Source organism: Opisthorchis viverrini (genome assembly GCF_000715545.1).
Source record: "Opisthorchis viverrini unplaced genomic scaffold opera_v5_54, whole genome shotgun sequence".
Lineage (NCBI taxonomy): Eukaryota > Metazoa > Platyhelminthes > Trematoda > Opisthorchiida > Opisthorchiidae > Opisthorchis > Opisthorchis viverrini.
Window position 1 is genome coordinate 1,891,866 of NW_008751711.1, and position 11,305 is coordinate 1,903,170.

The 11,305-nt window shown below is 47.3% G+C and overlaps 1 protein-coding gene across 1 annotated transcript in view; it reads left to right on the forward strand.

Moving 5' to 3' along the window:
* T265_03745 (hypothetical protein) overlaps nucleotides 1–11,305 on the forward strand; it is a gene marked incomplete at both ends in the record, with an annotated part of 35,195 nt that overhangs the window by 12,702 nt on the left and 11,188 nt on the right. The window contains 5 exons of the mRNA XM_009168292.1: nucleotides 432–888; nucleotides 2,855–3,027; nucleotides 3,062–3,184; nucleotides 6,226–6,405; nucleotides 9,953–10,149. Coding sequence (XP_009166556.1) covers nucleotides 432–888; nucleotides 2,855–3,027; nucleotides 3,062–3,184; nucleotides 6,226–6,405; nucleotides 9,953–10,149 — 1,130 coding nt within the window. The remainder of the gene's footprint in view (nucleotides 1–431; nucleotides 889–2,854; nucleotides 3,028–3,061; nucleotides 3,185–6,225; nucleotides 6,406–9,952; nucleotides 10,150–11,305) is intronic.

An 11,305-nucleotide genomic window follows, 5' to 3' on the forward strand; every position in this document is an offset into this window, starting at 1 on the left:
GAGGTGTAGGCACCTCGGAATGATTGTGTTAAGCTATCACTAAGTCCCTCCCCCATCCACCTTTATTCTTTTCTTTACAATAAGGCTTTCAAATAAATCATGGTTGCACGGCAGTGAAGCATCTGTGTTGAACACTGATGTCATGCTGTCGACGACGATGATGATGTTTGAACAGCGATGACCCCATCATTCCGATATTTAGTCTACGGAAAGATAATTTATCGGCTGTTTCCTTCACAAAGGTCTGTCAGTCCTCACTGTCATGAGTAGGGACTTGTGCCCCCAGGTTAAAATCAAGCTCGGGTGCCCTGAAAAGTATGTTGTGCTGGTGCTCCATTTCTACTTTCTGGATAACCCCAACCTTTCAGTTCATGTTCACCTCCCTGGTAACATATTTGCTCACCGTCACTTTTTCCCTAACCCGCTGACAGGTCAGTGTTGTGTTCACGAGTGATGAACTCTTGTCCAAGGTGGTGAAAATTGTCCAACGCTGTCCTACCATCAAACGCATCATCTACTTCAGCAACGGTGTGTTCAATCGCGAGTTGTACACCGAAGTGGACAATCTGGCAGTGCCCACCGGTAGTGCCACAGCCAGCGTCGCCGAAGCACTCACCAAAGCTCCGCAAGACTTACACTTACATGATCTGATCGAAGTCGAACGGCTTGGTGCGGCTATCATGCTGGCCCAGCAAGAAGAACTAAAACTGAAACAAAGAGACAGTAGTGTTGCAACGGATGCTTCTGGTGAATGCAGTGGGATCCGCGCCACAAACTCGTCTAACAGTGCAACTTCCACGTCCTGTCAGGGTCTGTGGATGCCACCGGCGGAGGAACAGGCAAAGCCAAGCGATTTGGCCATCATAATGTACACAAGCGGGTCGACAGGTATGTCTCTTTTGTTCGATGACCCTGAGTTTCCGCTCGCCCAACAGAACTGTTTCCAACTACCATAAATATCTACACTTCTGTTCAAATCTTTTTGATGTGTGGATAGAAGATGATGCGGTTTAGCTTCTGAGTCGCTTCTTTTGGTGGTGGTGGGATTTTGTAGGATGCATACATGATTCTCGTCCTGTCGCAATTGTTCTGGTGAGTTCACACCAAAGAGCGGAAGCACTGGCGTTCAGTTTCGCTCTTAGTAGAGTTCATCAGCAGTGTGCAACTCCAATGGTCGTGCCAGGGTTTGAACTCCATACATCTGACATGCGAGGCGAGCGTGTTACCACGAATCGACCAGAAGTTTACGCTTTTTAACACACTAAATTCGTCACTTTGGGCCTCCAAACACCCGGGGAATTGTTGTGAATTGTTTTTCAGTTCGTAGATGCTGTTTTTCCCCCATACTATCCGAGATAAACGTGTGTAGACAGTTAACACTTCGGTATGTGCATGAATGTGGATTAAACATGCTTGCGGCATGTCGATCCGCCATCTAGCTATGTGCTTCACGTAACGGTATCTTTGAATGTCTGTCGCGGTCCTCATGGTCCTCAAGGATGGATCAAGCGATTGCTTAAGTCGATACCCCCAAGATGGACTGTAGTGAGTCTTCTCTTCGCGCCGCTTCACCGAGCAACATCGCCACCACCAGTATCGGTGGGGCGGCTGGATTCCCCAATTCTCCAAATAACGTCAGCGACGGACCAGCTCATCCGTCTACTTAAACTGATGCACTTTACGTGGTATGATTGAATGTCTGCCTTTCCGAGCGTGGTCCTTCCCGGGCCTCTAGCCCCTGTGCCATCTTTCATGATCAACCGTCCACAAAATCGTACTTACCTTGACATTTTTGAGCACGCATCAAATGTCGATTTCACTGATTGCCCTTTCATACCGGTTTTTAACTTTTCTCCTTGCCAAGCGCGTTGACGTTCCAAACTAACCGTTAGTGCATCAAACCGAATCGTAAGTACAGTCGCCTTTGCAGCGCAGCCCGTTCAGTTTAGTGATGGAGTCCGTTAGGGGGTTCTTTACGTCCGGATTCACCTCGTTTAGAGGAGTGGGGAACTTGGTTGCCACACTCAGTTGTTCCGCTCAATCTATCCGCACCTCATGTTTGTATGTTGTCTACTCCCGACACATCACACTAAACGGAAACGTTCATTTGGGCGGCGACTGAGAAATCCTCGTGCTTTGGTAAGAGCCACTGTTGGTGATCAAAACATAGGACTACTTCGTCCCACAAACTCGCCGCGTAGTTTTTTTTTCTACCATAAAACCATCTTCCTCTGGGGATTGTGAGCGCTGACTATACGCGAATCCCGTCATGTTGTACCCTGTTGGACAGGTTAGACAGGTTTTAAACAGTTTTACACAGACCCAGATACTGATTTGTTCTGATGGCAGATTCTGGTGTGCTTCGTGTTAACCCTCCACCTAGAGTTCACAACGGAGATTGATTTGTTGCCGTGCTCACGCCATAAAAGGAATGTTGATGTTTGTTCCATCCCGATGCTGATCTAGGAACATCAGACTCGTGGTTCTGTGGTATGGGGGCGAGATGGCTCAAGTGGTCAGAGCGCGAATTTACTGACCGGAAGGTCCGTGGTTTTGAACCCGACCTCTGCCTCTCAACTTCCCCTGTCTAGGCTTGGGCAACCTGACAGTACCCCAGCCCTCGTGCAACCTTCGGGTGGCATGGCAGCTAGACACCGGATGGGTGCAGCAGCTGAATGATATCTATATATCTAGTTCTGTTGTATGAACGCCATTTAGTAGGCCAATGCACCAGTGTCCTCTCCACAATTCTCTCGGTTTTTATTATCACTGTCAATATTCCCGTTGTCTAAATAAAGGACGAACCCTCCCGTACGAGGTTCATTCCCTCTCTATTCCGTTTTGCTTGTCCCAGGTCAACCCAAAGGCGTCGAGCTTACGCACGAGTGTCTGGTCAGTGCGATTGCGGGCCACCTACAACGACTTCCGAAACTTCGAAGCAACTACGATATTTACATTGGTTATCTACCCTTGGCGCACGTGTTTGAATTGAACTGCGAATTGTGCTGTGTCATCATGGGAGTGCGTGTGAGTCAAACCTTTTCTGATCATTCTTCTCTAGCATCTTGGACTACCCTTTGATGTGGCCTTACTATCTTTGGGTTTCGCGCCTTCCGTACTCTCTTTATCCCTGAAGACTTTATACATCGAAGCGGTACCCCCCTCCCCGAACGAGATGGCGCAAGTGAGTGGAGCGCAAATTTACTGATCGCAGGGTCCGTGGTTCGAACCCGACATCTGCCTCTCGACCGCCCCTGTCTCGGCTTGAGCAACCTGGCAGTTTCCAAGCCCTCGTGCTTCCTTTGGATGGCATAACAGCTAGGCACCGAAAGGGTCCTACAGCTGAACGATTTATATATTTTAATCCAGATGGCATCGCTATTCAAAATATTGGTGGTGTTTGTTTGCTTCTCTCAGTACTGTCTTGCATCAGCCTGAGTCGGTGTTGCTCAATAAGATCTGAACTTCTCCGGATCCTGAGTGGGTCTTGTTCATGATATTTATTCGGTATTCATCGCAACGATGATCAAATAACTCGAATTTCCGAATATTTTCTACCTCCGACGGTTAAGTTTCACATTTCCAAGGGAACACTGAACGAGTGGCAGCCCGGAACACGCGGATTTCTCGTGTACGCTTCTTATTCATGGCGTACAGTTATCATTTCTTCCGTCCGGCTTTCCCAGGTCATAGTCAACCACACGTACTTAGAAGCAGCCGCGAGCTGAAGGCCAGTAGGATCTTCCCTGATAATCACCCTGACGTACTTTAATATAACTATTGCAACACCGTCCACCAGAGAGTACGTGTGGACGCAAGCTCCCCAGAAGGACATCGATTCGAATAGGACGATATCTAGACACTTGCTCATGCAACAACAAAAAGTGAGCGTGAGTTTGTCAAGGCATAGAAGAATCGATCGATAAACATATTGATTTTGATGCAATCAACCAGCCCCTACGAACGAAAATAACCGCCTTTGAACCTTGGGAAATGGGACAACAGAAGAATAACAAGTAGGCAAAACAAGTAGAAGCATAATACTTAATAGTAGACTGTTCGATTGGCCAATCAGATGAAAGAAAGACGTAATATAATACAACAAGCAAGCGAACCAGTCAAAACGGAGACACAGAATTGCTAAACCGGAAGTTTTCCACAAATCAGTCAAGTACCACAACGAAGCACAGATTACAAACACACCAATCAAGTTACGAGAAAGCCATCCCGCAACTGATCAAACACTTCGGAAATACAAAAACCACCACTCATCCCCGGCTGGTGGCGAAACGTTTGCAATCCGATTGCCAAGCCTGCAGAACAAGCCAACAGTCGAGTACTTTCATCAGCTGACGAGAACCACACTAGCTGAATATTGTTATTACTATAGTTATTAATAATAATCGTGCAAATGTAATAATGTAATGCTCGGCGCATAGCTTCCCTGTAATCCGAAGGAAACAATCAGGGCTGGGATACCAAAGTTGTATTCGGGTTCTCCAGTTAGTGAGACTTGGCCTATTCGAGCAGCGGAACTGAGACGTCTTCAAGTGTTCGGCAATCATTGTCTCAGAATCATAGCTCGTGTGGATTCGTGTCGGCGAATCCGTAACGAGGCAGTTAGAAGGCGCGTTTTCGGTTGTGCAACGGGTATCTTCATTGAAGAATGTGTCCAGCACCAGAGGTTGCGTTGGTTGGGACACGTGTTGCGTATGCCGAACCATCGTTTGCCGAAGAGAGTTACAAGATATGGCTGCCAACCGATGTCAGTGACGTTCTTGTTGTCAGTTTCTATCTAGATTGCCTGAGTGAATATCTGGATGTGTAAGCACCTCGGAATGATTGTGGTAAGCTAGCACTGAGTCCCTTCCCCATCCACCTTTATTCTTTTCTTCCCAATAAGGCTTTCAAATAAATCAGGGTTGTATGACAGTGAAGCATCGGTGTTGAACACTGATGTCATGCTGTCGATGATGATGGTGATGATGATGATGATGATGATGAGTTAGTAACTTCATACCTTTACCACTGAGCTATCTCAAACTCAGGTTAGCTGGAGAGCGGGCGAAGTACAAAGGAGTTTGTATCGCGGAAGTACTTTTGCAACGGGGCTCGAAATGTCACTCCAGATGCGAAAACGTCGCTTGTACTGGGGAGGGATTGCCGTGGCTTATACCTCACTTTCAAGCTTTACTGTATGAATGTTATACGACAAGATTGACCTGTCACTTGATTTGACCACTCTTCTCATATCTGCTTGGTGTGTTTGGCTTAATCGATTACCTTGCCTGTGCTTGTTCAGCTCGCTGAGGACAATTTGCACGCTGAGTGGAAGCGTTCCGACGCGTCATCATCATCGACAGCATGATATCAGTGTTCAACACTGATGCTTCGCTGCCGTACAACCATGATTTATTTGAAAGCCTTCTTGTGGAGAAAGGAATCGGGGTGGACTAGGAAGGGGCCTAATGCTACCTCACTGCATTCATTCTCCGAACACTCATTCAGGCAATCTGAATAGAAACTGACAGCAAGGTCGCCGCGTACAAGATGGGAACTGACCTATTGGTCTAGGTTGTGAGCTGGACGGGGTTTTGTCACGTGATTTGTGCGTCTGCGGAACAAAGGAATCGCGTGATCAAGTGAGCACGGATGTACTAGACAAATTAAGCGAAGTTGGTTGGAAGGACAATCCCATCTAGAGCAGGCAGTCATGTGGTATGCTGTTCAACGGAGTTAACTGGGATAGGTTGATGAGTCAGTGCCGCGGTATAGAGATCGGATCGCAGACTACTTATGAAAGTAAGCGGTCCGTTTGCAGATTGACAACGCATGGTGAGAGTATCGGGTGCTGTACTTTCATACGAAAAGAATCTTTCGGATGTAGCACCCTTTCAGTGCCCAGCTGCCATAGGTGCTGTACTTTCACCCGAAAGAATCTTTCGGATGTAGCACCCTTCCAGTGCCCAGCTGCCATGCCACCTGAAGGAAGCACGGGGGCTAGGATACTGCCAAGTTGCCCAAGGGGAAGTAGAAATGCAGCGGTAGGGCTCGAACCACGGACCTTCCGGTCAGCTAATTCGCTCGCTAACTACTGAGCCATCTCGCTCTCAGTTGACTTATGGGACGAGACGCTTTTGTGATGAATTTCCAACACTTGTTTAAAATGAATTTGCCACATTCTCTTTTTATGTCTTTTGCTTCGCTCCCCCCCCCCCAAAACAGATTGGTTATTCAAATCCGCAAACTCTGACAGATACCTCTTCGCGGATCAAACAGAACTTTTGCAAAGGTGACGTGACCCTACTGCGACCAACCCTATTTGCCAGTGTCCCAACCGTACTTGAACGCGTTTCGAAAGCTGTCTGGGAGAGGGTCAATGCTGGTGGGGAGTTCTCCAAGGCAGTAAGTTTTTCACAGACCGAAACCTGGCCATCATTTACTAATCAAGCCCGGGACTGACTGTACGGGTTTTGGAGAGTAGGGCTTTGTCTCAGGTATCGTTCACATCCACCGATTCATTGGCAGCAATCTTTATGAGTGGTCCGAACCTGTGGGCTTTTGACCTGTCACGATACAGGATTCAGGCTGTTCATTATCTACCCGCTACCGAGAGAAGCTTTGTACAGTTTATTCTACCGATATTTCGGGGTCCAACCTCCGTCCGCCTAGGTCGATGACTGTCCTGTGTTTAGTTTTCACTCACTTACACTGTTGACTCTGTCTCATAGGATATCGTCACTATGCTGTCTTCCTATTGGTTTCTTTCGGATTCAAGGGAACTTGCTATTTCCTCTTTTGGTTCTGAGCGGTTGTGAGCGCATGCACTGTGGTAACGGTATTTTTCTCAGCTCGGTTCTCGGTTTGAGCCTCCCAAGCTAACGTTCACCCCAAAGGTGCACAAGGTATATTAACGCCCCAAACGAAGTCAGGAACACTTGTACAGCGCTTCATANTGTATATATATAGCGTAGGCGGCAATAACTTTCTGGAAATTCTGACGCGCTCTGGATACTACATTGGCAACCGGCATTCGGCCAATACTGGGTCATGATTGGCTGTTGGGTCCAGACTTTTGACCAATCAGATCTCGGCTTGATGCCGGGCCGGCAAGCATCCCGAATTTTTGGCCAGTCTTGCATGGGGTGGACTTCTCGGCCATAGCAGCACCTGAGTGCGAGCGGTAAAGAGGAGGGATCCGTGTGGAGTTCCGCCTAACATGCACGCACTTCGATTCTGTGCATGTATCACAGAGATCACACAACTCGATGGAATAGCTCAAAACTAAGGTTGTTGGTGGAACACACGAATTGTAAGGTTGCTGAAACCCTTCGATAGCCTACGACCGGTTTCGCTCTTCCACTTCAGGGTCATCAGGCATTCCTTGGAGTTTCCGTCAAACTTACGTTCCACTTGAACATCGTCCTTTCTTCGTGCCGCCTGAACTCGGTCCTCGGCAGGCGCCCTAATTCGTTTCATTTTAAAACGCCGTCGAGGTAACCGGTTAGAACATTCAGATTTTCAGTACAATTCCGGAAGTGTATTTGATGAGTTTGGTTTGGTTTGCTTCTTGGTTCAGCAACCACCGCACATCTAGCTAGCTTGTCAGCTGTAATAACCACGTACTCGTTGTACAGTGGTTGTAGCTGCTGCAGTTTCGTTTGCCGATGATCTGGGGCGGGGGTAGGTAGCTGCGCATTGGAGGCGGGAGCTGATAAATTGGTGCATAAATCCAGCATTGTCAGTGGGCTGTCAAGTGGGGGAAGGGAGCTATGCACTGAAGGCAATAGCTTGGATGCATGAGCGCCATTGAGGGCGCGACTGGGCCATGTTTGACAATGTCACTAACCGTCTCGGGGTCACCATCCAGGAAGACGGTAGTGACCAGCGCACATCTAGCTGCTTCCTAAAAGAATTCCACCGGCAACGATGAACAGAGACATTACCCTAGCTGGTCGACCGAATTAAGCGTAAAGATGATCACATTTCAGAGTATGCAATGTTGCTTATAGGTCATCACCAAAGGCTGTTAGTTCTGTACATCTCACATTTGCTTATCCAGAAGCTCTTTTCTCAAATTCCACTCTACGTTCACTTTTGCTGTCTTCAGTCTGTCCATGACTGATTCAGGTCCCTGGTATTTGTGCTTCATGCTTCATGCTCTCAGGACTGACCACATGAAAGAGTGAAATAAGAATCGATACGTCACTATACCATTTTCGCTACTTGGATTGCCAATGTTCCATTGCGGAGGGAGTAGACTGATGTGTTTCCGTCCAACTTAACCACCTGACGTTAGTCTGCCAAGGAAATGGAGACAAAGCTTCGTCTGCTGAAATGGTTCTCGCACTTTCCGCGCGCCGTTCCGATATCAAACCCGGTCTCTTATCACTTCCAGATCGTGCTTCTTCTCACTGTGCATTAATTTCTTCAATTCATTATTCCACAAGATGTGTCATCTTCACTTGGCTCCATCTGCGTTCCATTCAGCAGAGGGGGTCTTCCTCGTTCAAACGTGAAGGACTTTGTAACACGTGATGCACGCCTTTGATCCTCAAATGGAAGTTGAGGGGTCTAGTTTCTACTTGAGGTGTTGTTTTAGCATTTACTTCCCGCGAAAATTTCTGCTTGGCATTAGCCCACCCACCCTCCTGGTGGGTTTTTTTTGCTTCTTTGTCTAAACATGTATGTGCATCTGTTGTCTTGGTTAAACGAACTCTCTCGCATTGCATGAGGTTCCTTTTGCAGCACACTTGTGAGAACATATAATTCCCCATCCATGAATGACAACTCAATCGTACTACTGTATTGCTCTTGTCGAGCCATCGAAGATCAAGAGCACTTCAACTCAGCCCCTGGAGCATCACTGGTAGAGTCCATGAGCCTCTCACATGTCCGGTGTACAGGGGACTCCGTGAAGTGGCTCTGCCGGTGTTTCGCATCTTCTGGGCGTTCCGTTCAAACCAAAACCGATCATAACTTCACTAAACAGTCATCTTGGTTAATGAAAATTGAGAAGAATTGGGTGGCCTTAATGTCGTTTCGCACACCGTATTTTACACTCGGTTGTTTACTTGTTGTGGTGTGCATCACAAACTGAAGCCGTAGAACTTGTATTGTTCAGTGTGTTTTGATCTCTTCGTTCGGTCTAACATTGGTTGCTAACAAGTCGGGTCAAACTGTCGACGGTGTACAACATCTATTCAGATTGATAGATGTGATCGGCGTGTGTGTGTGTTCAAGAGCTCTGGCCACCCCGAATGTCACCCGTTCACAGCTGAGACGTGCGGTTCACGTTTTATGTCTATGCTATCAAACTGTCACCTAACACCGCCAGTCCGCTGACTGTCGAAAGGTGACGTCGTACTCGTTCGTTTATGGTATCTTATTGATCGATCGTTCGACGTCCAGGAATTTTGGCACCAGCCACGACACTTGCGATAATTACGAGCTCACTTGACGTGTTCGGGCTTGGAATCTAGGGTTATCTGTGTTTCCTTTACCAGCGGCTTTCTTTTTGTCGTATGGCGTCCGATGAATGTTTGATCTGCCATGCCACCCGAAGGTTGCACGAGGGCTCCCAAGTTGCCCAAGCCTCCTAGACAAGGGAAGTCGAGAGACAGAGGTCGGGTTCGAACCACGGACCTCACGGTCAGTGAATTCGCGCTCTAATCACTTGGGCCATCTCCCTAGGCGTTACGTGGTCAAACAGCTTGACTAAGAAAGTTCTGTGTTCATGTCGGAAACATCCCATGCCAGCTACGACCTCATGTGTGATCTGCTGAAGGAAGAACAAGTACCCTGTTTTCCCTTTGAAGTATCCAGTCTTTCGAGGTTCTATTTGCCCTCTCTCCCCTATTTTTTAGTTGGGCATATAACGACAGATACGGTCCGGTAGTCTTTTTCACACGTTTACCCAACTCTCATTGTCTCTTGTCCCCTGCCGTCTCAGTTATTCCGTTTCGCATATTCCTACAAATGTCGCCGCATTCATGGTGGCTTCCCCAGTTTTCTGGTGGATCGACTCATCTTCCGAAGGGTTCGATCACTAATGGGCGGGCGGTTGCGCTACATTGTCAGTGGTGGCGCCCCGTTATCGGAGGATTCTCAACTGTTCGCAAACATCTGTCTAGCTCCGATCATCCAGGGGTAAGCATTGCTTGTTTGGTTATTTATTGTTCCGTAGTTCTCATTGTGTCTACATCTTTTATTTATCACCAGTAGTCGAAGTTCACGGCTAGTCAGTTTGTGGCTAGGCCTGTTTCGTTTATTGGTTGTTGATCAAGTGGCTGTTGATCTGTTCGCCGAGCTTGGCAATTGACTTGCAAACGTTTCGTCACCATACGAGGAGACACATCAGTGCGCAGTTGAGTGGGTACTGCTTCCTTGCCTGTGTGCGTTTATATAGCATTCGAAGGCTACCTGTTATCCTCTGAGGTGATTGGCTACTTTAGGTGGTTTTGATTGACGTCATTGCTTAGCTGGCTGGATATTTTCTCTCTTCCGAATTGTGTTCATGAAGCTTTATAAAAAGTTCCCCACACTTCTTGTGTGTATGATTGTTTGGACGTTTTCTTGCCGGTAGTGTAGTGAACTGTTCACGAGTGCCACTGACTGTGATCGGTCCGTTAGACCCCACCCTCTTTGTTCATCCTTCCCCTATTCTGATTGGTCTATCTATGAATTGGATTGCGCTGTGGTCTGCCCTCCTATTTTCTGGTTGGTTGTTTGCCCACATCTTGGTTTCAGTGGTTTTTGCCCTTCATTTTGTTTGGAACGTCCAAATTCTCAAGTTCCATTGGTTTCCTTATCTATGGGAGTTGATGGACAGGGTCAATCTCAATGCACTTGTTTATTGTTGAATCAATAGTTTATTCTCCTTCCATCGCCTAGCGCCCTTTCTTCTGGGGTGGTGATAGTGCTCCAACCGAATTCGTATCCTTCCTCGTCTTCATTTACGGAGACGAGTGAGAACCTATGGTGTCTCCTCGTTGCAAATTTATTTTTGGTTGATTCCTATCTCTTTCCTAATTACCTCACCTGTTGTTTGTCGCAATCCTTTCATCGGATTATATAACGACGTTAGTCTTTCTTGTTTTATCTGATTTGCCGCCCGATTTTCGTGGGGCTTTCTGTAGTATGTTCGTGAATTGTGTGCGCTATTCATTTGCAAATCAATTTGGTTTTCACGAGAGACTCAACTGAATCTCTCGTTTATGATATTCTACAACTGAATGTGCCGCACAAAGACCTACCTGGTGAGCTTCAAAAAGGGCGAAACCGGTCGTGGGCTGTCGAAGAGTTT